This window comes from Hyperolius riggenbachi, chromosome 2 (genome assembly GCF_040937935.1).
Source record: "Hyperolius riggenbachi isolate aHypRig1 chromosome 2, aHypRig1.pri, whole genome shotgun sequence".
Lineage (NCBI taxonomy): Eukaryota > Metazoa > Chordata > Amphibia > Anura > Hyperoliidae > Hyperolius > Hyperolius riggenbachi.
The window spans coordinates 232577443-232601690 of NC_090647.1; the positions used below are offsets into that span (position 1 = coordinate 232577443).

Sequence of the window (24248 nt, forward strand, 5' to 3'; positions counted from 1 at the left end):
TGTAGATCTCTGCAGCTCGTCCAGAGTCACCATGGGCCTCTTGACTGCATTTCTGATCAGCGCTCTCCTTGTTCGGCCTGTGAGTTTAGGTGGACGGCCTTGTCTTGGTAGGTTTACAGTTGTGCCATACTCCTTCCATTTGAATGATCTGAATGATCGCTTGAACAGTGCTCCGTGGTATGTTCAAGGCTTTGGAAATCTTTTTGTAGCCTAAGCCTGCTTTAAATGTCTCAATAACTTTTTATCCCTGACCTGTTTGGCATGTTCTTTGGACTCCATGGTGTTGTTGCTCCCAATATGCTCTTCGACAACATCTGAGGCCCTCACAGAGCAGCTGTATTTGTACTGACATTAGATTACACACAGGTGCACTGTATTTTGTCACTAGCACTCATCAGGCAATGTCTATGGGCAACTGACTGCACTCAGACCAAAGGGGGCTGAATAATTACGCACACCCCACTTTGCAGTTATTTATTTGTAAAAAAAAAATGTTTCGAATCATGTATGATTTTCGTTCCACTTCTCACGTGTACACCACTTTGTATTAGTCTTTCACGTGGAATTCCGTTAAAATTGATTGTTTGTGGCAGTAATATGACAAAATGTGGAAAACTTCAAGGGGGCCGAATACTTTTGCAAACCACTGTATGTTGCCTTGTACAGGCTATGGGTTTAATTGCCTAAGGCCTGGTACACACCATGCAATTTCCTGCTAGATTGACTGGTCCAGTTGACAATTTCGGACAGGTCTGATCAGTCCCAGTCGATAAAGTGATCAATTTTTTTCGATCACAAAATCAATCCCGTTAGAAATTGGGAGCTGATTGAACCTGATAGAAATGATCGATTTGATCCATTGATCTGATAGGAAATTGCATGCTGCCTACCAGCCTTAAGATTGGACACTAAAGAACATTTGTGGCCCAGAGAGCCTGGAATGGATTTCCTTTAGTGTCTATTTGATATAATCCAGAGAAATATTTACAACCTATTACAATCTGAATATATAGACCGGATTTCTGAAAGGCCAATGTAATGGAGTTTTTGCTATTGTAGTTGCATGCACACACCTACACTTAAGAACTTCTCTTTAATAAAGCCAGGACAAGCTAGAAAAAAAAGTTCTCACTATTAGTATGTCCACACAACTGGTAATTTGCCAACCTATGCTCTCATATTACCCAAGTGAGAGTTGCAAACTTTTGCCAACTAACGGACAGGTTTGCTGGGTCACTTATGTTCTCTCTAGTGTTCTCAAAAGTTTACAGATTATAGCTTGTTTGTATTTAAAGCAATACTGAAGCGAGCTGAAAAAAATGAGTTTGAAAGCCCAGAGGTCCACTCTCTGCCCCCTTCCTCCAAAGCAGGGCCCCAGTGAAGTTCTGCAACTATCTTGGTCGAATACCTCTTTAACCCTCCTAGGGCAGTCTTCAGAAGCCCCACACTAAACTGCTTTCAGGTAGCCATAGATAATAATAGATATATATAGCATTGTGTACCCAAGTACTTCTGAAGACTAGCGAATCGTGCTGTGTTTATGCAAGTCCGGGCTAGCGCAGTACGAATGCGACCCTCTTTGGAAGAACTTGGGGATGTGAATGCTTTCGAAATCTTGCGATGAGTCTCGAAGGTGCAGAGATACCACAAGGGACAGAGGTGGACTGAGTGTACAGAGAGAAGATTGGGAAGGTTCTGTGGGCTACAGAGCCTTCCCTCTCCATAGGCGAGTATCTAACTTTTGCAGCTCGCTTCAGTATATATATGTCATCCTTGTATACGTCCTACTTTAATACCTGTGGAAATTGCTTTTTTTTTTTTTTTTTTACATAAAGCCATTACTTTTTTTTAAGGAGTTGCAAAACCTTACATCTACCACAAGAGGGTGCCATAAGTGTACTGCATAAAAGGATATTAGTAAAAGTGATTCAAAGGCTTTTTTGGAATATCGCATTCATTTCCTTTTTTACGTTTACAAAGTGATACTTGCAATCTTTAGTGTAAAGCAGTGCAAATATGACACAGTTTGAAAATCAGCACGGCTTGAAATAAAATATAAATATATATAAATAAAAAAAATATATATATATATCTATATCTCTCTCTCTATATCTCTCTCTCTCTATATCTCTCTCTCTCTATATCTCTCTCTCTATATCTCTCTCTCTCTCGATAGATAGATAGATAGAGATAGATATAGATATAGATATAGATATAGATATATATAGATAGATATATATAGATATATATAGATATAGATATATATAGATATATATAGATAGATATATATAGATATAGATATATATAGATAGATATAGATATAGATATATATATATATAGATATATATATATATATATATATATATATATATATAGATATATATATAGATAGATATATAGATATATAGATATATAGATATATATATAGATATATATATATATAGATATATATATAGATATATATATATATATATAGATATATATATAGATATATATATATATTCTCTATCCTCTGTAACCTTAAAGTAAATGGATATTCACAGTATGGTATCTGCGCCTTTAAATCTATATTTCAGCAGCTGGTTTGAGGTATTGGGGTTACCCCTCCCCCGTTCAGTTTAAGTAAGGCTAGTTCAGATATCAAACTGCGCTTAAATTAGGATTTCTGCTATGATTAGCTGGTGACAAGCAATTTGAATATAATTAATAAAATGAACGAAGAAATAATCAATTCAGTACATTTATTTGTGCACAAACATAATAAAAACAAATAGCTTAATTGTATATGGTTAGCATATGATTATAAATAATAAAATCACAAAATTATGCATATAATTTAATTAATAAGATTTTAATTGATCATCTATGGCAGTGGTTCCCAACCCATGTGCCGCGACACATACATGTGTCGCGGCAGCTTCGGGTATGTGTCGCGGCTCTCTCGGAGGGGAGCAGCGCAGTGGAGGGAAAGCGGTGGGCAGCGGCGGAGAAGGGGGCCATCTCCCCCCCCCTTCTCTCACCTTAGGGTGCTCTGCCTCCCTCGCTCTCCCCTCCGATACTGTGTGTGTGGCGGCGCTTGGCAGCGGGCGGGACTTACCTTCCATTTCGCTCCAAGCGCCGGCCGGAAGTTCTGATTCTGCAGCCGCTGCTCTGGTCTGGATCAGGCCAGAGTAGTGGCAAATCATCCCGCGCCGGCGACGAGACCAGACGGAGACACGGAAGGTAAGTTCCGCCCCTCTGCCAGCCATCGCACTTCGTTCCGGAGGAGAGAGCGAGGGAGGGAGAGAACCCTGAGGTGCCGCTCTCCTTCCCTCGCTCTCTCCTCCTGGGGGGGGGGGGGGCACCTGGCTACATATACTGGGCACATATATCCCTGGCTACATATACTGGGGACATATACCGGGGACATATACACCTACCTACATATACTGGGCACATATATCCCTGGCTACATATACCGGGCACATATACCCCTGCCTACATATACTGGGGACATATACACCCTGGCTACATATACTGGGGACATATACCCCTGCCTACATATACTGGGCACATATACCCCTGCCTACATATACTGGGCACATATACCCCTGGCTACATATACTGGGCACATACCCCTGGCTACATATACTGGGCACATATATCCCTGGCTACATATACTGGGCACATATATCCCTGGCTACATATACTGGGGACAACTGGCAGTTTGTTATTATGTGCATTTACTGGTGAAAAGCTGTCTCTTATTATGTGCATTTACTGGTGAAAAGCTGTCTCTCATTACGTGCATTTACTGGTGAAAGGCTGTCTGTTATTACCTGCATTTACTGGTGAAATGCTGTCTCTTATGTGCATTTAGTGGGGAAACGCTGTCTCTCATTACATGCATTTAGTCTACGTGTCACGGAGATCTGAACCTTTGGTTTGATGTGTCACGACTCCAAAAAGGTTGGGAACCACTGATCTATGGTATCCTACAGTCACCAACAATCATCTATAGTCAGACCATCTATTGGCCCTAATTCTCCCCCAAAACCCTAACATTGTGTACAAACGAGCCCAAAATTTAGGCTCCCTTATAGCCCCTACCATTAAAAAAACTGAAAATTAAGAGGAAGAAAAGTTATTTTAAAAACTGCAGATTTTGTAAAATGTGTTGTGAAAGTGGGTGAAAGTTGCTAGGGTGAGTGAGGTGGTGTCTGCATCGAATGATGCCTCCTTTCAGATCTATGGAACTCTTAATTATAGCAGAAATCCTAATTTAAACGCGGTTTGATATCTGCACTAGCCTTAAAGTAAATGGAATGGGAGCTAACACTGGGAGTATTGGGTGGGGAAGAAAGTGACAGTTGTTTGTCCCCCACCCCTTATTCTGTGTATGTCTGTGGTCTGTGAGATGAGGTCTGATATCACAGCAGCTGTTCTACAGTGATCAATGCTGGCTAGTGTACTGGTAAAGGGCTCTGCCTCTGACGCAGGAGACCAGAGTTCCAATTTCGGCTCTTCCTGTTTAGTAATCCAGCACCTATTCAGTAAGGAGTCCTTAGACTAGACTCCCTAGCATTGCTACTGCCTACTGAGCGTGCCCTAGTGACTGCAGCTCAAGTATATAAATGTTTGTCTTGACTTGTGTGTATTGCGGTGGATTATAACATACTTTTTATGCACAAACTGTAACATGCTGCAATGGTCCTATAATGCACAGATTCACATACGTGCATTTTTGGGTTTATTTTTACACTAGATGGGGCAAATATGAAATAAGATTGGGTCCTTGATCAGTAATGCTATACATTTGCATTATTGATCTTGGCTCCATTATCAGATACTATCCTGGCAGTAGCGCTGTATGTGTCTATAAAGCTGGCCAGCCCTGATGCGTACTGCCATCCTACATTTATTTTAAAGTCACATTCTTCCACTAATAAGCTGCTTAGCATAGCTATAATCAAATTTTTAATGTTGTAACTTACATTGTTTGTGTCACATATTGGAAACAAGGTCTCTGTAATTGAATGAATAAATGCACTTTTTATATAATATTAGAACAGAGACTGTAGAGATATTTGGAATATCCTGCACCACATTCTCAGGGCATGAATGGGCACACCCACAGAGAGAGACACAGGTCCATCAGCAGAAACCTCAGCTATATTAGGCATGCTTCACAAAAGATCTATTGACAATCTCTGGAAAATGGTGTCCTTTTAGGGCAGAACATATTGTTGTGCTGTAATGAGCTGCTTACTTAAGCTTTAAACAGAACTAATATTTTGGCATGTAGCTTTATATAATATGATGACTGAGATGATAAATACTGGACTCTGGGTATGGAGTTTAGGTTACTCCTATGAGGAGAAAGAACATTTACCTCCCAAGTAGTCTTCCTTTGGTGCTTGGTGCCTGTTTAGTTTGAGAGCCCTCTTCTCACTTGCTGGCACTGGTACAGTGGGGAACATCTTTAGGCTTACTCCTCCAAGAAGGCAACAGCATCCCACCGCTCAGGGGCATAGCAATAGACCCTGCATGGGATGCCAGGGGTCCAGAAGCAGCAGGGGGCCCCATGGAGGAAGAGGTTGTTTTTTTTTCTCCGTCCTTATAGACTGACAACTAAGGCCACGGAGAGAAAAAAACTTTCTGCTTTCTGCACAATTGTTCTAATGACTGCATCTGCTCAGCCACTGATAACGAATCATACTAAGTTTTGCACACAAAGTTTTGTAGACAGTCCCTATTCAGTGTGCAGCAGGCTTTTGTGTACTGCGCCCAGCCCCTAACCTCTCTATTCCTCCCCAAGTGCAGTGTACTGTAGTGATGCTGGAGGAGACTGCAGAGCCAGTCCTGCTCCATCAGAGATGGACAGAGTGAGTTTAATAAACTGAGGCTTGGAGCACTCTAGTCTGTCGGTTTTCTATATGCATTTTCTGAACATCATGTGTGTCTGTGTGAAAACCTGTACGTTTCATCACAGAAGCTGATGTCTTTGAAAGAGAAAATGTGTGCAGTGCTTCACTGCTGTCCGTTTTTATCTGCCTTGGGAAACCGCATTCAAGTGTGATTCACTCGCCAATTGAATAACATTTGTTGTCAGTTTACTTGTGCAGAAAGTGAGAGGGGGGGGGGGGCATCCAAAGTTTCACAGGGGGGCTCAGTGATTTCTAGTTTCATCCCTGCCACTGCTGCTGAGAATCTGCACTTTAGTAATCAGTGCCATGTTTCCTAACATGGTGGCACTCTATTATTAGTAAGCTGTCAGGAATCTGTGGGATCACCATGGCCTTCATATGAGTGACAGCAGTGCCAAGATAGAAAAAGGAGGGGCCATAGAACAGAGTGAGACATATAGAAAGTATAAGGTTTCCTCTCCAGCAGTATTTGCATATTAGCCATAGTTAAATTAATGGATAAATACAATTATAATTGGTTGCTTAGAAGCTTATTATTGTTTATGATAATATTTATATGAAATAGAAATGTAATGTTTTAAGTGTGCAACAATGGCATTAACATTTAGTAGTTTATCATAAACTAGTTGACCTAAGCCCGTTTAAAAACTGGCTCTAGGTCTCTTCATGCCCCCAGTCAGTGCGCGCGCGCACGCACCTCCCCACCGGCACATCGCGCACACGCCCGCTCGGCCGGCCCGCCCTGCGCCCTGTCCCAGCGGCTGTCAGTGCTTGACATGCGCAGTAGCGCAAAGCAATGACACAGGGACAGACGCAGGGAAACTTGTATTTTATTATATAGGAATTCCCTGATTTGACCACACTGAGGTGTGCTAAATACTAACTGTTGCTCGTGAGCTAGTGCACGATTAACCCCACATTATGACCAAATTGTAGATGAACTGATAGACTGCCTTTTTGGGGGGTGCAGGATTGCATAGTATGCATTTGAATATTTGTGGAGATATGGCAACCAACCATGCCTCTCATGCCTGGTGTGCCAGATGGCAAGCTCCTGGGTCAGGTTTATGTATTGCTTTGTACTGTTGCATAGTACCCTGCTTTGGTACACCAAATTGGGCACTATGGGCTACACAGAAGATATAATGCAATCCCATGAGTTATTGTGCATTTCCTAATGAGCAACAAATACATATATGTGTGATGACGGGGTGTTTCTGGGAGTGAACAAGAGTTGTCCTTTGGTTTGTGTGGGACCTGTTCCCACATTGCAGCAAAGTGAGGTAAAGGTTATAGGTGTAATAGGCTGTTTCTATGCAAGCATCAGAAATGCACACTTGCCATTAACAAAAGCATGTGGACACTCCAGGAGCATGATTCAGTGACACAAATTGAAAGCCATGGGCGTCTGTGCACCTCTTCCATATACGGGAACACCAGGTCCAGTTGCAGGCAAATGGTGAAGTAAAAAAACCTTTTCACCTGCTCTCCTCAGGTGCAAACAATAATTTAAGGAACAATCAGCTGGTTGAGGCTGTTTTTTAAATGTATAGTGCAGACTGCTGAAGGTTGAGAATGAAGCCATGTTCTGACTGATAACGTGAATTTCTCCTTACGCAGAGCAGAATCATGAGAAAGTACAGTATATCAAATCTGTACCCTGCAGCTATAGGAAACCTTAATTTGTATTCCCTTGCTGTTAAAAGGGAACTTTTCCTACCCCGTAGGTGGCATTTGGGAGGGTATCCTTATCCAAAATTGAAAACTACATGGGCATCAGCCTGAATTTTTTATATATATATGTATATATATATATATATATATATATATATATATATATATATATATATATATATATATATATATATATATATATATATATATATATATATATATATATAGACTTGCACCTGCTAAATGTGACTGATTTTTAAAGGATCATAATAGCCAAAAACACATTATTGGGAGCAGGTAACTACATATCATAAACCTCCATAACCCCCCAGCAAAACCTTCATGGAGCTACTAAATGTTCACAACCCTTCCTTTGCCTCTTCTTGTTAACCGCCTGAGGGCCCATCTTACACCGCTCATAAAACAAGAGTGTCCATCAATACCCATGACTCCCGATCTGCATTATCAGCGAAAGGAAAGCTTGTAATTGCTGGGAGCCCAGTTCACACATCTGGGCTTCCCTGCATTTGCAGTTACTCCCCCCCCCCCCCCCCCCCCCCTCCCCCTTAGTTATGCCCTGATTGGGAGTATCCAACATACTCTGTAAGTATGGACTGATGCAGCTTGAAAACATCCAACACATTTTAGTAGTTTATTGTATTTTATAGTGCTCTAAACCTTCAAACAAGTATATAGAAATCTTGGTCAACAGTCTATTCTTAAGGAATTAGATCAATAAGATTTAGTAACCAGAGACATATGTATAGTAGTTTATATTATTACATCATCAATAATCCCAAATAGAATAAAACATTTTTTTTTGTTTTGTTTTTTTGGAATCATCAAGAAGAGTTCACAGCACTTCTTTTATTACACATTGTGATTCTATCATAACCTTTTGGATAGTCACACTTTTAACAGAGCTGTAACATTGCTCATAGCAAGTGGCACCCTCCTAAAGGTTTTTCTCAAATCTTTCTTTGTTGCATGTCATACCTCAGTACACTCCTGACTGTTTTTTTTTTCCTTATTATAACAAAATAGTCAATTAGGCACATTTGACAAAAAAACCAACAACAATATAGTGTAGTGTGTACCGGTAATTGGATGATGACTACAAATCTATACTCACAAACCAGGGTTACCTCCAAGGCAACCACTGTGTAGGCAGGTGAGGAGATTAACCTGTCCCCACTCAGGATTAAGAAGTCGCTTACTGTAGATAGTAAAATAGGGGTTATACCCCTCCCCTCCACCAGGGGTGGATACAAGTACTGCGTAGTAAACAGAGGCACCAGAAGTATGAAATAGGCTAAAAAGGTTAGAAATGCTTGGAAGGCAGCAGTGGACTTGCCTCCTATAAGCAGACACAAAAACTGTCAATTTCAACAGACATAAATGTATTGGTATACTCCCCAAAGTGTTTGCGCGTTAAAGGGACTCCGAGCAGTGCAGAAACTATGGAAAGATGCATATCATTTTAAAGCTCTCTTTCTCCTCTTTCCAATGATGTATAAACCGCCGCCCTACGCCTTTTAGTTTTCGCTATTTTCGCGATTGAAATTGCCGCAGCCGCGATTTCAATCGCGAAAGTAGAGAAAACTAAAAGGCGTAGGGCAACGATTTAGGTGTCGCCAGAAAGAGGAGAAAGAGAGCTTTAAAATGATATCCATCTTTCCATAGTTACTTGTATTACACAGGTAGACACTTTCCCCAGTGTCAGCAGCTCCATTCTGCAGAACGGAGCCACTGATTTTAGGAAAAAGTCGCCCTGTGTAATACAATGTAACTATGGAAAGATGCATATCATTTTAAAGCTCTCTTTCTCCTCTTTCTGGCGACACCTAAATCGTCGCCCTACGCCTTTTAGTTTCCTCTATTTTCGTGATTGAAATCGCGGCCGCGGCAATTTCAATCGCGAAAATAGCGAAAACTAAAAGGCGTAGGGCGGCGGTTTATACATCATTGGAAAGAGGAGAAAGTGAGCTTTAAAATGATATGCATCTTTCCATAGTTTCTGCACTGCTCGGAGTCCCTTTAAATTGACACCAAACATCCCCCACACACACAGCCGCCCAGCACAACACATGTCCGGCCAGTGCATGGCAATGGCCATGGCTCTGTGCCTGCGCATTGGGAGCCTGCCACGGATGCCGGCCATGGACACCGATTCCATAGCTTTTATCAGGTAGGACTTAGCTTCTGGGTAGATGGGTTTCAGCACTTCTCTTACCGTCAGCAGTGTACTTTCTTAGAATTTGTTTTATGTTATGTATTTATATAGTGCTGACCTCTTCCTCAGTGCTTTACAAAGTAAAGTCTGTCCTACAGAGGCGTTCACTAATTACTACCATCACTATCATAGTCTAAGTTATAAAAAAAAAATTAATGGGGGGGGGGGGGCAGTTACCAGTATGTTTATTGGATAGATACTAAAGTGCATGGAGGAAACCCAGGCAAACACTGTGAGAACATGCAAACTCCATGCAGATAGTTCCTTGGGCCAGGATTAAAACCCGTAATCGTTGCACTGCGAAGCACCATTACCAATACCATTGGATTCACCTGCTCTTTCTGCCAAAAGTTTGCTGTAGCCTATCCAGGACTAGCACCAGTTTAGCTGTCCTATAGGATTCTAATGGCTGACTCCTCCTGTCTTGACTTATGCTGCATACACACTTGAGATAAAAGTCTTTGGAAAAGGCAAGATCACAGACCAATTTTTACCACATTCCATGTAGTATGAGAGCCATACTCTACACAGTCTATTCTATGGAGCTGAACTCCCTATCAGATAAAATCTTTGCAAGATGCTGTAGACATTCAAAAGATCATTATCTGCAAAAGATCTGTTCCTGCAAAATGCATTCATAGTCTATGAGATCTGCAGATCATCATACACACCTTGTTTAACAGGCAATCATCTGCAGACCATCTGCAGATCAGATCCACCAGGATGGATTTTCAGATCTGCAGATGATTGCCAGATATGCAGATGAAGTCTGTTAAACAAGGTGTATATGAGGATCTGCAGATCTCATAGACTATGAATGCATTTTGCAGGAATGGATATTTTGCAGGAACAGATCTTTTGAAGATAATGATCTTTTGAGTGTGTACGGGCATCTTTGTGTGCAGCATCTTGCAAAGATTTTATCTGATGGAGAGTGCAGCTCCATAGAATAGACTGTGTAGGTATGGCTCTCATACTACATGGAATGGGGTAAAATTGGTCTGTGATCTTGCCTTTTCCAAAGACTTTTATCTCAAGTGTGTATGCAGCATTAGTCTCTGTATTCTTGCATAAATAGAACTGGAGCCTGGAGGACTCCTCTGCATTTGTGGATCAGCTGTTTTTAATACACTTAAGGGTTGATTCACAAAGCTTTTTAGTTGAATCATTCACCTTACTTATTAACTAACAATTTATTTCTCCTTATCTAACATAACTCATGATTTATCTCTTCTTAATTTAGTTAAAGAGAGCCCGAGATGGGCTCATAAATAAATTAAAAAAAAAAGGCTACCCGATCCAGGGGGCTGGGCGGATCAGGTAGCTGCCAACTCCTCAGCTCCTGCATTCGATCACTTTCACTTTTGTGACCTCTCGGGTCACAACGCTGGATGGAGAGAGATTCTTTCCCAGCGTGCAGGGAGGCAGGGAAGCAGTAGGGGGCGTGGCCAGGGATACGGAGCTGCCTAATGGCAGTTCTGGAAAGCCTGCAAGAACGCCCCTCTGGAATAACGACAAATATTGTAGCCAATTTTGGGGTGCTATAGTATGGCGATGGGGCCATTTACCCCGCACACCCGATCGAGCAAGTCGGCCCAACCTCTTTCAGCTTGCGCGATCAACAATGCGACCAATTTTTGGTCCCAAAATTAGTCGCATTGTCAGTCAGGCATGCGCTTGGCAGCACAGATTTTCATCCAGTTCGATTATAATAATTGAATCTCATGGTCGATCGGCTGCCTGATGTATGGCCACCTTAAAGCTGAATATAACCCTGCATTTAAACTTTGCTCTAAAACATTATTTACAGCATATTATATGCAACCAGCATTTTTTTTTACTAGACCAGCATTGGAAGGGTTAAACACAGAGGTTTAAAGTTCCGTGGAGAGATATGCAGAAGTTCAGATAGATACATTTAACTAAATAGAATGTAACAAGTGATAAATGTTACACACTCTTTGGCTGTCCTCCAGCTCCTTCTCAGTCAGAGAGATTGAGTAACATTCCACACTTAGAACATTTATGTAAACAAAATGTATCTATGTAAGCTTTGGATGCGTCTGCAGTTCTCTCCAGGAACTTTAAAGCTCTGTGTAACCCTTCCAATGCTGGTCTAGAAAAAAAAAAATGCTGATTGCATATAATATACTGTAAATAATGTTTTAGAGCAAAGTTGAAATGCAGGGTTATATTCTGCTTTAAGCTTTGTGAATCAAACTCCTAGACCGATGCAATCAGTACTTTTCTGGGTATTCCTAAATCCTGAAGAGAAGTATCTCACCACCCAATTGTACCTGGGCTCCCTGAAAGAAACTAGTTCACACAGAATCTGTTGCTATGTTTTTGCATGCATTGTAACGCACAATACCTCATCGTAATTAATTTAGGCAGGGAACGAACTTGTCTTTCAGTTTTCTGCGTGCGTTTTTCTGCGTAAGTTTTCTGCACACCAAGTGTTTCTATTCAGAAAAAACGCATGCGTTTTTTCACAGCAGCAATTTGATACAGAAAACTGACAAAATGTGCAGAATCATGATGAATGTCAGGTTTTTTTCTGCATGCGAAAAACACATGAAGTGTGAACTAGCCCATTTATTAGCATGCATTCTAAATTTTTCTGTTCAGAAACAGTGTATGAAAACAGTCAAGGGTTTTCCCTGCCTCAATGTGGGTGTACACAGCTTGGCTCTCATTGTTACTAAGGAAACCGATGCACTCCAAAACCAACCTGCCATTGTGAATAGACCCATTGTGGGACTCGTGAAGCATGTTGCTGTTATAACTTACTTTACAACACACTGCAATGAGCGCAGTGTGAACGCACCCTAAGACCTGCAGTTTTGCAACTGCTCAGAAAACATCCCAGTAAGCCAGCATTTCCATTTTCTTTCATCCTGAATTCCTTACCAAACTTGTAATCTTACCTTAGGTACAAGGTGATTCAGTCTATGATGGATCTAAGAAGTGTGTTCCAAATCAGTGGCATAGCAATAACGCCTGCAAGGGATGTAGGCTCAGGGGGGCCCAGAGCGGGGAGAAGTTCAGAGGGTCCCCGTGACTCTGGGGTCTGCCACCTCACGTATGCATTAACTATGAAGGGGGCACCCATCCAAAGTCTTGCAGGGGAGCCCAGTAATTTCTAGTTACGCCCCTGATCTAAATAATAATATTGCAATTCTTTCCCAGACAAGACACAACTTTGTGGGTCCTTACCATGCTGCAGTACCCAGTGAGGGAGTGGTGAGGTGACCAACTGTAGTGTGCCAAGGTTCCAACGCTCTCTGTAATGTGACACAGCTTCCCAATGCCTGCCAAATTGTGTCTGAAGGTTTGTAAGGTTCACTGACAGAGACTTTTAGGGACAACTGTGAGGAGGGGGCTACAGAGGCTGCCATAATTACTTCCTTTTAAGCAATACCAGTTGCCTGGCAGCCCTGCTGATCCTCTGTATCTAATACTTTTAGCCATAGACCCTGAACAAGCATGCAGCAGATGTTTCTGACATTGTCAGATTTGACAGGATTATCTGCATGCTTGTTTCTGGTGTGATTCAGACACTACTGCAGCCTAATAGACCAGCATGGCTGACAGGCAACTGGTATTGTTTAAAGTAATTCAGAGACCTCCCTACCTAAAGATTTGATACTTACCCAGGGCTTCCTCCCACCCCATAAACACTTGTGAGTTCCACGCCGTCCTCCCGCAGGTAATGGGCTCAGTTGCGTCAGTCTGGGTCTACTGTACATGTACGGGAGGGTCCGCGCCTGCACAGAAGACCCAGACTGGACCCGACTGTGCCTATTACCGGGGCTGATCGCGGCTGAACAACGGCCTGCGGGAGGACGGCGTGTGACTCGCACGTGTTTATGGGGCGGATTGAAGCCCCGGGGAAGTATCAAATTTTTAAAGGGCAACTGAATTGAGAGGAATATGGATGCTGCCATATTTGTTTCCTTTTAAACAATACTAGCTTCCTGGCAGCCCTACTGGTCTATTTGGTTGTAGTAGTGTCTGAATAAGATCCGAAACAAGCATGCAGCTAATCTTGTCAGATCTGACAATAATGTCACACACCTGGTCTACATTTGCTTGTTCAGGGTCTATGGCTAAAAGTATTAGAGGCAGATGATCAGCAGGACAGCCAGGCAACTGGTATTGCTTAAAAGGAAATGATTATACCTCTTGCTTCAGTTGTCCTTTAAGTAGAGAGATCTCTGGTACACTTTAAAAGAAAATAAATATGGCAACCTCCATATCCCTCTCATTACAGTTATCCTTTAACTGCTGACCAAAACTGACACTGCTTATGACTACTGACAGAAACTAGAAGTGCATTGCCAGTTTGACATAGAATGTGACCATTAGCAAACCATGCCACACGTGACTGTTGACAGAGGTTGGAGTCCACCTGGGACTACTGGCATAGTATAGGGGCAATTTGTGCCTCCTGACAGACGTACTGGCAACTTGCTTATCTGTTGACTAATATTGGGGACACCTTGAACACAAGGGTTACAGAGATTTGGACCCACTTGTGTCAACAGGCCCCAGAGATAATCACTACCTTACAACATGCTGGGGCAGTACTAATGCTTACAGGTAACTAATGTTAGGGAAAGCCAGGTAGGGAATCACTGCATTTGTGATTCAGTTTTTATTTTGTTCTTTGTTGTTTTGCCTTGCAGTCTGCTTTGAAAGATTGCTGAGAAAACAGCCTTTTCTACTCCTTTTTAAGTGTCTGTATTTTGGCATGAGTTCAAACAATCATTTATTGGGCTGTTATATAACCTAGCCAGCACTTGTCAAAAATGATAAACCATTCTATCCAAACAGAACATACCCACCCTGCTGCCTGTGGAGCTCAGAGCCATGCATAATCTCCCCATTCTGGTCTGTTTTTGTGATCTGTCACTCAAACTAGTTACTAGACATGCAGACAAGTTACTAGGACAACAGTTTGGGAAATATTAACAATTCCTGCAGCTAATACAAAGGTGTACAGTATATTACTCTTTAAAATGTCCATACAATCAGACTGCAGTGGTTTTCATTTCTTTAACTTAATATTTTCAACAGCTGTATTGCATATATTTATACACCATGTAATGTTCTTAAAGGATACCTGAAGTGACATGTGACATGTTGACATAGACATGTGTATGTACAGTGCAAAGCACACAAATAACTATGCTGTGTTCCTTTTTTTTTTTTTTTTCTTTCTCTGCCTGAAAGAGTTAAATATCAGGTATGTAAGTGGCTAACTCAGTCCTGACTCAGACAGGAAGTGACTACAGTGTGACCCTCACTAATAAGAAATTCCCCTTTTTACCTCGTTTTTGCTCTCAGAAGCCATTTTCTGATAGTTGGAATTTCTTATCAGTGAGGGTCGCACTGTAGTCACAGTCAGGACACAGTCAGCCACTTACATACCTGATATGTAACTCTTTAAGGCAGAGAAAGAAAAAAAGGAACACAGCATAGTTATTTTAGTGCTAGGCACTGTACATACACGTCTCATCATGTCACATGTCACTTCGGGTATCCTTTTGTTTGTGCCCAACTATAGTTTTAAGTCTACATTCTGAAGCATTCCTTAGAGGCACTTATGTATGCTATACACTGTTTGTAAATGTTGTACATGTGAAAGATGACTACATGTTCTCCATAGAAATTGCCTAATTATGACTGCTGTGGCCTGTTGCAAAATGTGCTGTATTGACTTCCCTGCCTTGAATATACTGTATACGGCAAATATAGAATAAAAAAAAAGTAATTACAAGCAGTGCAGTACTTTGCCAGTTATTCCTCTATTTGCACATCAATACCCAGGGTTAACCTCCTACATATAATGTTAGGCATAGAATTTAGACTACTTTTTTTTCCTCAAGTGCTGTGAATGCTGAGAAACTTTGCTGTTCTCTATATGAACATCATATAAACACAGGGAGTGTATCCCTCATACTGACACCGACTGTATTTTCCAAGTAAGTGGAGTTCAGATTCTATCTATCTATCTATCTATCTATCTATCTATCTATCTATCTATCTATCTATCAGGCCTGAACAATTTTAAGGAAAAATTGAATTGAGCGATTTCTGTCTGAAATTGCGATTCACGATTTCCCTTCAAATCAAGCCTTGTTCCCCCTCTGTGCCTGCTTGTTCTACCTTTGTCCCCCTGTCTCTTTGTGCCCCCTCTGGGTCAGTCTCTTGCCCTGTTGGTGTCTCTCTCTGTGCCTGCCCTGTTTCTCTCTGTGTCACCTGTCTTTCTTTGTGCACCCTCTGTGTCTCCTGTGTCTGTCTCTGTGCTTTCTGTGTCTCTCTTTGCTCGCTCTGTTCCCCCAAGCTGCATCAGTGCTGGACATACGTTCCAGCAGGAGTCCAGCGATGCCAGTCTATCCACTTTACCTCCTGCAGACTCTAATGCACCGCATACTTCCTGTATATCATGTGACATATAGGAACCCAGAGTTTTGCCATGCACAAGTGACGGCAGACAGCGATAGAGGACAGACAGCTTTGGACTCATGCAGAAGCTGCGGGCCGCATGTGCCGGGACTTTGGAAAAGTTTAAAGCCACTTAATCAAACTTCCCCATGCGGAAATTATGTGATTGTGGAAATCGCTGCTTTGGCGATTCCGAAATCATGACCTTGGTGATCGCGATTTCGGTTTAAATTCGATTTAAGGGCTACTATCTATCCAATCTCTATAGTTCAGTATGTGTATATTGAAAACCTCTGACTGCCCTTTACACAGATAACTTAATTGACCATAAATTTGAGATAGAATGATTACAATAATGAGAAATTTGGGTTCCTGACAATAAATTGATGGTGATATAATAACCGTTATACCTAATACTAAAAATATGATGCTTAGAACACCGTTCTGTATAAAATCTCACACCTGCAGGACTAATACTTGATGCAATAGCTGAAAAAATGTAATCTAGCTCAATATGCTTGGCACTCTGCTGTGATTTACTCTCTCTCTCCCTTCCATAAGTGTTAAAGCACAAGTAACCACATACCGGCTAAATCACCACCAGGGTTAGTCAACTCTTGGACTTCATTCCTGTCTGATCGTATAAGATCAGATCTTTCCATTTCTAGAAGAATCTGAAGCATGCGATCTGTGTTTATTTCCCAATACACCGTCACCTGACAATTATTATTATTTATTGTATTTATAAAGCGCCAACATATTACGCAGCGCTGACAAGTCAGCAGGTTTCTAAATGCCTGAAATAATGCAGATCTAAATGCAATGTACTTATGTCCACATGCCGCTACCTGGGCTGGGGCATCTTCTTCATATCTGTTCTGAGATTCTCCATAAATCAACTCCCTTTCATTCTGTCTAGGAGAGAAGCTACAAACAGGGCTCTGGATGCTTTATATTAGGATGTATTGTAAACAGTGGGCACAGTGAGAATGATGGCAGCAGTGGGGATCAGACTGCAGCAAGCCAAACAACTGGTTTGTGAGGCGGTGTAAGTAAATTATAAACAGCTGTTAAACTAGGTGGACATGCTAGATGACACTTGGTGAGATGGGCGTATAAGAATAACATATTGATCTGCAATGGCAGATTTTTAGTGACAGCAATGTTAGACTGATGCCCAAGCCCACTGTTCTCCTCCGCACCCTACAGCCAGAAGTCAGCCCTTCATGTGCCACGCCATAGTCTCCCCCCCCCCCCCCCCCCTCCTCTACAGAAACGGAAGCATTGCAAGCTTGTAGGCTAGAGATGCATCTCTACAGTACTCTGCTCCGAACTGCTGCCCGACTGATCAAGTCTTGATTCCTACAGGTGACAGCCATTGTACATGTGTATGCATCTTTAGTCCTGTTTGCAGTCAGACACCCACTGCGGTCATAGGCATTTCTGTACCTGTGAATAACAGTGGATCTTCTTGCAACACATCTGATGCCATGTAGGGTGCTTCTTTTCATCTGGAGAAGGAACATCGTAGAACTTACAGTGGTGGTGCTCCAGAAGCTGCATTTTGGGATGAGTTTATCATTTTACACTTTAATAATTTTAGGTTTTCTAGTAAGTAAGCAGCTGATGTGCACGGCGTTGGTGCTGTTAGCGCAGATGGGCTTCTATTTTATCCTCTACTGGATGATTTGGTTTTATGTGATGAGACAAAAGGGTTTTACTGTCAAGTGCACAGCTTCTTTTTTTTTTTTTTTAACAGCTCATTTGAGTTTGATGCTGAAGATTTGAATTTGAATTGGTCCAAACAAATGGACCAATGGGAAATCTCATCTAGAAATTCCAACATGTTGATAGCCAAATTTCCAGTCAGTGTGTATCAGGCAATGTAAGTTATTGTCTTTGTAATTCAGGCCCAATGTGTGTAAACCTTAGGGACGATCAATGGTATGCAATTTTACGACTTGATGCAAATTTATATGCAAATGTATGCAGCTTGAAAATAGACCAATTAATTTAAACCTGGGTTTAAACTAATGGGTCCATTTTCAAACTGCATATATTTTCAGAAAAATTTGGAAGCCTTAATATTTTATTGATCATCCCTACTAAACATGTTGCCGTCCCCTATCATCGGATTAAATGGAGTGGGTGTATGTAGTTTATAGGGTTGCCAGCTTGTTCACACTGTTATTCAGTGTCTTTGTGCATTTTTTTTTATGGAAATTCATATATCTATACTGTATTGCTAACATTTCTTTTTCTTTTTGTAGGGATTGGCAAATAAAGGATTCCTACTTTGACTGGTGCTCATTTTGGATCCCAGGCTTGCCAACATTTTAGAGAACTTTGTATCCGCCTCAGAATCCTTTCAACCAATCACGTAGGCTGCCAACTTCTCCTAGCACCCCACTGCTGTGTAACAGGCATAATGCTCATCCCCTGCATTGCCTGCCGTCTAATTTATTTGAATGGAATGCTACTGAGAATCGCTTCTACCAAAAGTGTACAGAGGAAATCTCCATCACGATGAAAATGAAGGGAATAATAACCTCAGTTGTGACATGGCTACTGAGGAAATACTGTATTTGCACTTGGCAATTTGATGTAATTACGATTTTGATTGAATAGGAAGCTGTACAAATTTTTGATGAACTTGTCATTTTTGAATGTTAACTTAAAATTGGTTATTTTGGAAAACCAGCATAGATGGTTGTGAGTTTTGTCATGTCGTCATTTCCTTCCAGCTCCCAAAGCAAAGGCCTGACCTGCTCAATAATCTCCCGGCGAGGATGCGTCCTCCATAGACTATATAGAATGCTTCCACTCCAGATGTAGCGTGAACGCCGCTTACTTGTGCCTTCCCACTCCCAGGCTTGTTAATCTGTGGAAGTAAATGTGTACATTATTATTTTTCTTATGATACATACCATATCTTTCACCTGTTGAATGTTGAACTTTCAGAGTTCGGTCAGATTAATTCAGAAATGTCCAAAATGAATTTTATAAAGCAGATTGCATAAATATAGTAGGTACTAAATTAGTTTTTTCACATTTCTCTTTTCAAACCGATTTGTGGATATCATTCAGTCTAATTGTTCTTATGATCTAAGCTGATGTGAGGCTATTTAAAGGACACCTGAACTGAGAGGGATATGGAAGTTTACATACTTAGTTCCTCTTAAACAATACCAGTTGCCTGGTGTCCTGCTGATTCTTTTGGATGCCCATAGTGCAGTGGCATAGCAATGGGGGATGCAGAGGTTACAACCGCGCTGGGGCCCTTTGGCAATAGAAGCTTAGAGGGGCTCTCCCGCAATGGCAGTATTAGCTCTTTAGTGGTCCTGTGCTTGTAATGATCACTTATATAGATGTTTTGAATAGTGGTAATCATTAACAAACTGTTCCCCATCCCTTGCTTGCACCTCTAATACTGTGGATATCCTTGGCATGTTTTAGTGCGCCATGTGAATTGCTATGTGTAAAGTGCTTGGGGGGGGGACCCAATGTAAAACTTTCATTTGGACCCAAAGCTCCTTTAGCTATGCCACTGCCTTGATGTCTGAATTATACACCTGAAACAAGCATGTGGCTGATCTTGTCCAACTTCACCATTCAGAAACATCTGCTCTGCATGCTTGTTCAGTGTCTCTGGTTAAGAGTATTAGAGGCAGAGGATCAGCAGGACAATTCAGCCAGGCAATCTGCATTGTTTAAAAGGAAATGCATATGACAGTCTCCATAGCCCTCTCAGTTCAGGCATGCTTTAACATTGATAAGGGGTTTACTACTACAAGAGGTGTTTTTTCCCCTTTAATGCCTCTTAAAAGGGACCCTGAGCTGTAATTAAAAATGGAATTTGGACTTGCCTGGGGCTTCCTCCAGCCCCCCCCCCCCCCCTAGTCCACGAGGTCCTCCAGCATCCTCCTCTTTCTTCTCCTAGTCCTGTTGGCGGCTCCGGTAATCGGCGACTTCGGGTGAAGTTGCACATGCGCGCCCCCGCCATGCGCCCGTCACGTAATCAGGCCGGTCGCCATAAGCCTCCTACGCATGCACAGTTCTCTAAAGACCGAATTGCACATGCGCAGGAGACTTACGGCAACCAGCGTGATGGCGCGCAGCAGAGGTGCGCATGTGCGACTTCATCCGAAGTCGCCAATTACCAGTGCCGCCAGCGGGACCAGAAGAAAAAAGGGGATGCCAGAGGACCTCGCGGGCTATGAGGGGCCGGAGGAAGCCCCAAGTAAGTCCAAATTCAATTTTTAATTACAGCTCAGGGTCCCTTTTAAATCAAACACTGTTTTTATTGGGGTATTATTTAAGTATAGGTATTGTGAGTTTATATCATTTAGGGAAATGCATCATTATTATAAAAGATTATGATCTAAGTTTTTTTATGTACATTTTTCTTTTACAGTTAAGGATGTGAAAAATCAAACCATTTATGGGCATTAAAGTAAGAAATACACACCAGAGAATAGATGAGAATAGATCACCTCCTTGTAGCCATAGCATTCCGTATCTTACATACTGCTGTATACTGTGCAGTTACCGCTTGGTTGAAAATTATCAGTGGAACGCAGTGCCCAAGCCTGTCCCGCAGAGGCTGTAATCCTACACTGCACTCTCGCTTCCTAAAGGATCCTTACATCTTGTTTTTCAGTTGCATACGGTATATACAAAACAAGTCTGGAAAAAAATGTAGGTAGTGCAGATTAGATAATCTTTTTTTTTCCTGTTTTAGAGGACGTCTTCCGTCATACAGAGCAACCCTTTCAGTTCTAATAAAGCTGTGCAGATTCTACACACCTCAGCCAGCAGTCTAGCTTATTGCCACTATTATACAGAGATTATCTTAATTAAAGGTAAATTGAGGTGAGTTCACATTATGCATGTTGCGCTGTGTTGTGGCATGTGTGCACTGCCATACAATTTAATAGGTATGTTCACATCACTATGTTGTAACAGACCACGTTATCCAACATACCTTCTACTGTGCATTGCTGGAAACTCTGTCCATTACATAGCAATTTTTAATGGTATGAAAATAACATGCACGTTGTAATGTGCAGGGTGTACACTGTGTTAGGCCCATGCTGTAATGCAAGGCACTTGTTAGATTTTTTTATATCACTTCAAATAAAACCTCTCCTACATAAGAAAAATCATGTACAGGTATTGTGTTCCCCACATAGAAACCGCAGATATTATGTCCCTAATGGAAGCAAGCAGTGTAATCACTGCTTTTGTATAAAAGTGGAGGCAGAGCCGGCAAGAGAGGCTCCAGCCTCGGTGCAATGTGTAGGGGGGGAGATTTGACGCAAAGCAGCGTTTGAAGGGCATAAATCACATTGAATGCTAAATTGCAGGCCTAAAGTGCTTTAAAACATCTTGCATGTGTATACATCAATCAGGGAGTGTAATTAAAGTACTGCTTCACACTGACACACCAAACTCACTGTGTAACGCACCGCAAACAGCTGTTTGTGTAGTGACGGCTGTGCTGGACTGGTGCGCACCGTGGCCAGAGTGCAGGCCGCTGTGGTGTTCAAGCCCATATGGTCGCCAGGCTGTGGTAGCTCAATGATGGAACAACAGTGACTGTCCAGCTGATCAAATTTGGTCTGTTCACAATAAAACGACGACCTTATTATCTTGGGTGTGCCCCCCCCCCCCCCCCCCAGAGACACTCGTAAAGCCATCGGTCATTGCTTCATTGTGATACGCAAGCCTCTTCACTGCGGCAAGGTAATGATCATGAAGGGGAATTGGCACATGTACATGCTATTTGTTTTGTTGTTGCAGCCGCAGGGCAGCCAGAAAAATTAGACAGGCATGTACACGCACCAGAAAAATTATTATAGCGGCTGCTGCTAGCAAGGTGGTGGCTGAGAAGGCAATCAGGCTGGCAGAGGTGCTGTGTGGGGAGCAACTTAGTCTTGGGGCAGGCAGTGATGCTGTGTGTGGGGACTGACTTAGTCTTAAGGCAGGCAGTAGCCCTCTGGGATCCATGCCTCGTTCATTTTGATAAAGGTGAGGTACTGAACACTTTTGTGACTTATACGACTCCTCTTCTCAGTGACAATGCCTCCAGCTGCGCTAAAGGTCCTTTCTGACAGGACGCTTGAGGCAGGGCAAGACAGAGGTTGGATGGCATATTGGGACAGCTCTGGCCACAGGTCAAGTCTGCACACCCAGTAGTCCAAGGGTTCATTGCTGCTCACAGTGTCTACATCCACACTTAAAGCCAGGTAGTCGGCTACCTGCCGGTCGAGGCGTTGGTGGATCCGGAAGGGCTAAGGCGAGACTTTGGACTAAAGAATGTCCGACATCACCATCAGATTGCTGGAGCGTCCTGTCCTTACCTGCGTGGACATGGGAGGAGGATTACTGGTAGTGGTACCTTTATTCCGTTGTGATGTGACATCACCCTTAAACGCATTGTAAAGCATAGATGCCAGCTTGTTCTGCATGTACTGCATCCTTTCTGCCTTCAGGCGAGTTGGTAACATGTCCGCCACTTTGTGCCTATACCGAGGGTCTAGTAGCGTGGCCACCCAGTACAGCTCATTATCCTTGAGTTTTTTTATACGGGGGTTCCTTAACAGGCTGGACAGCATGAAAGACGCAATCTGCACAAAATTGGATCGAGACGTACTATCCATCTCCTCTTGCTCTTCCTCAGTGACGTCAGGTAAGTCCTCCTCCTTCCCCCAGCCGCGAACAATACCACGGGAACGTTGAGCAGCACAAGCCCCCTGCGACGCCTGCTGTGGTTGTTCTTCTGCTGCCTCCTCCTCCAAAGGCACACCTTCCTCATCATCCGAGTCTGACTCCTCTTCCCTACACGACTCTTCCTCCTCCCCCCTCTGTGCTGCCGCAGGTGTTGAGGAAACATTTAGTTCTGATGATAATTGCTCCCACAACCGTTCCTCCCGTAACTGTTCCTGTTCACGCTCCTCCACAGCTTGTTCCACCACTCTACGCACGGCACGCTCCAGGAAGTAAGCGTACGGGATCAAGTCACTGATGGTGCCTTCACTGCGACTCACCAGGTTGGTCACTTCCTCAAACGGCCACATGAGCCTGCATGCATTTCGCATCAGTGTCCAGTTGTTGGGCCAGAACATCCCCATCTCACCAGATTGTGTCCTTTTACTGTAGTTGTACAGGTACTGAGTGACGGCTTTCTAGCAGGCGAGAGAACATGACCAGGGTCGAATTCCAGCGAGTTGGGGTATCACATATCAAGCGTCTCACCTGCAAGTTGTTTCTCCGCTGAATGTCCGCAAAGCGTGCCACGGCCATGTAAGACCGCCTGAAATGCTCACACAATTTCCTGGCCTGCTTCAGGACGTCCTCTAAGCCTGGGTACTTTGACACAAATCTTTGAATGACTAGATTCAGCACATGTGCCATGCAGGGTACATGTGTCAGCTATCCCAAATTCAAAGCGGAAATGAGATTGCTGCCGTTGTCACACACCACGTTGCCAATCTCCAGCTGGTGCGGAGTCAGCCTCTGATCCACCTGTTTGTTAAGAACAGCCAGAAGAGCTGGTCCTGTGTGACTCTCCGCTTTGAGGCAAGACATGTCTAAGATGGCGTGACACCGTCGTACCTGGCATGCAGCATAGGCCCTGGGGAGATGGGGCTGTGTAGCTGGAGAGTAGATCGCAGCACCAGTAGAGTTGAGATGCTACTCAGCCAAGGAGGAAGAGGAGGATGATAGCGAAGAGGATGTAGCAGGAGGAGAAGGAAAGGAGGTGGCAGGAGGCCTGCCTGCAAGCCGTGGAGGTGTCACAAGTTGGTCCGCTGCACAGCCACGTACTCCCTGCTTGCCATCGGTCACCAGGTTGACCCAATGGGCTGTGTAAGTAATGTACCTGCCCTGACCGTGCTTGGCAGACCAGGCATCCGTGGTCAGGTAGACCCTTGACCCAACGCTGTGTGCCACAGATGACACCACTTGCCTCTCAACTTCATGGT

General features: G+C 42.8%; 1 protein-coding gene across 3 annotated transcripts in view; it reads left to right on the plus strand.

The window, feature by feature from the left end:
* Nucleotides 1–18960, plus strand: part of GK (glycerol kinase) — a 136379-nt gene extending 117419 nt beyond the window's left edge. For all 3 annotated transcript variants that reach the window (XM_068268313.1, XM_068268315.1, XM_068268314.1), the window contains one exon: nucleotides 18534–18960. In XM_068268313.1, coding sequence (XP_068124414.1) covers nucleotides 18534–18547 — 14 coding nt within the window. In that variant the 3' untranslated portion in view covers nucleotides 18548–18960. The remainder of the gene's footprint in view (nucleotides 1–18533) is intronic.
* Nucleotides 18961–24248: the final 5288 nt, after the last annotated feature.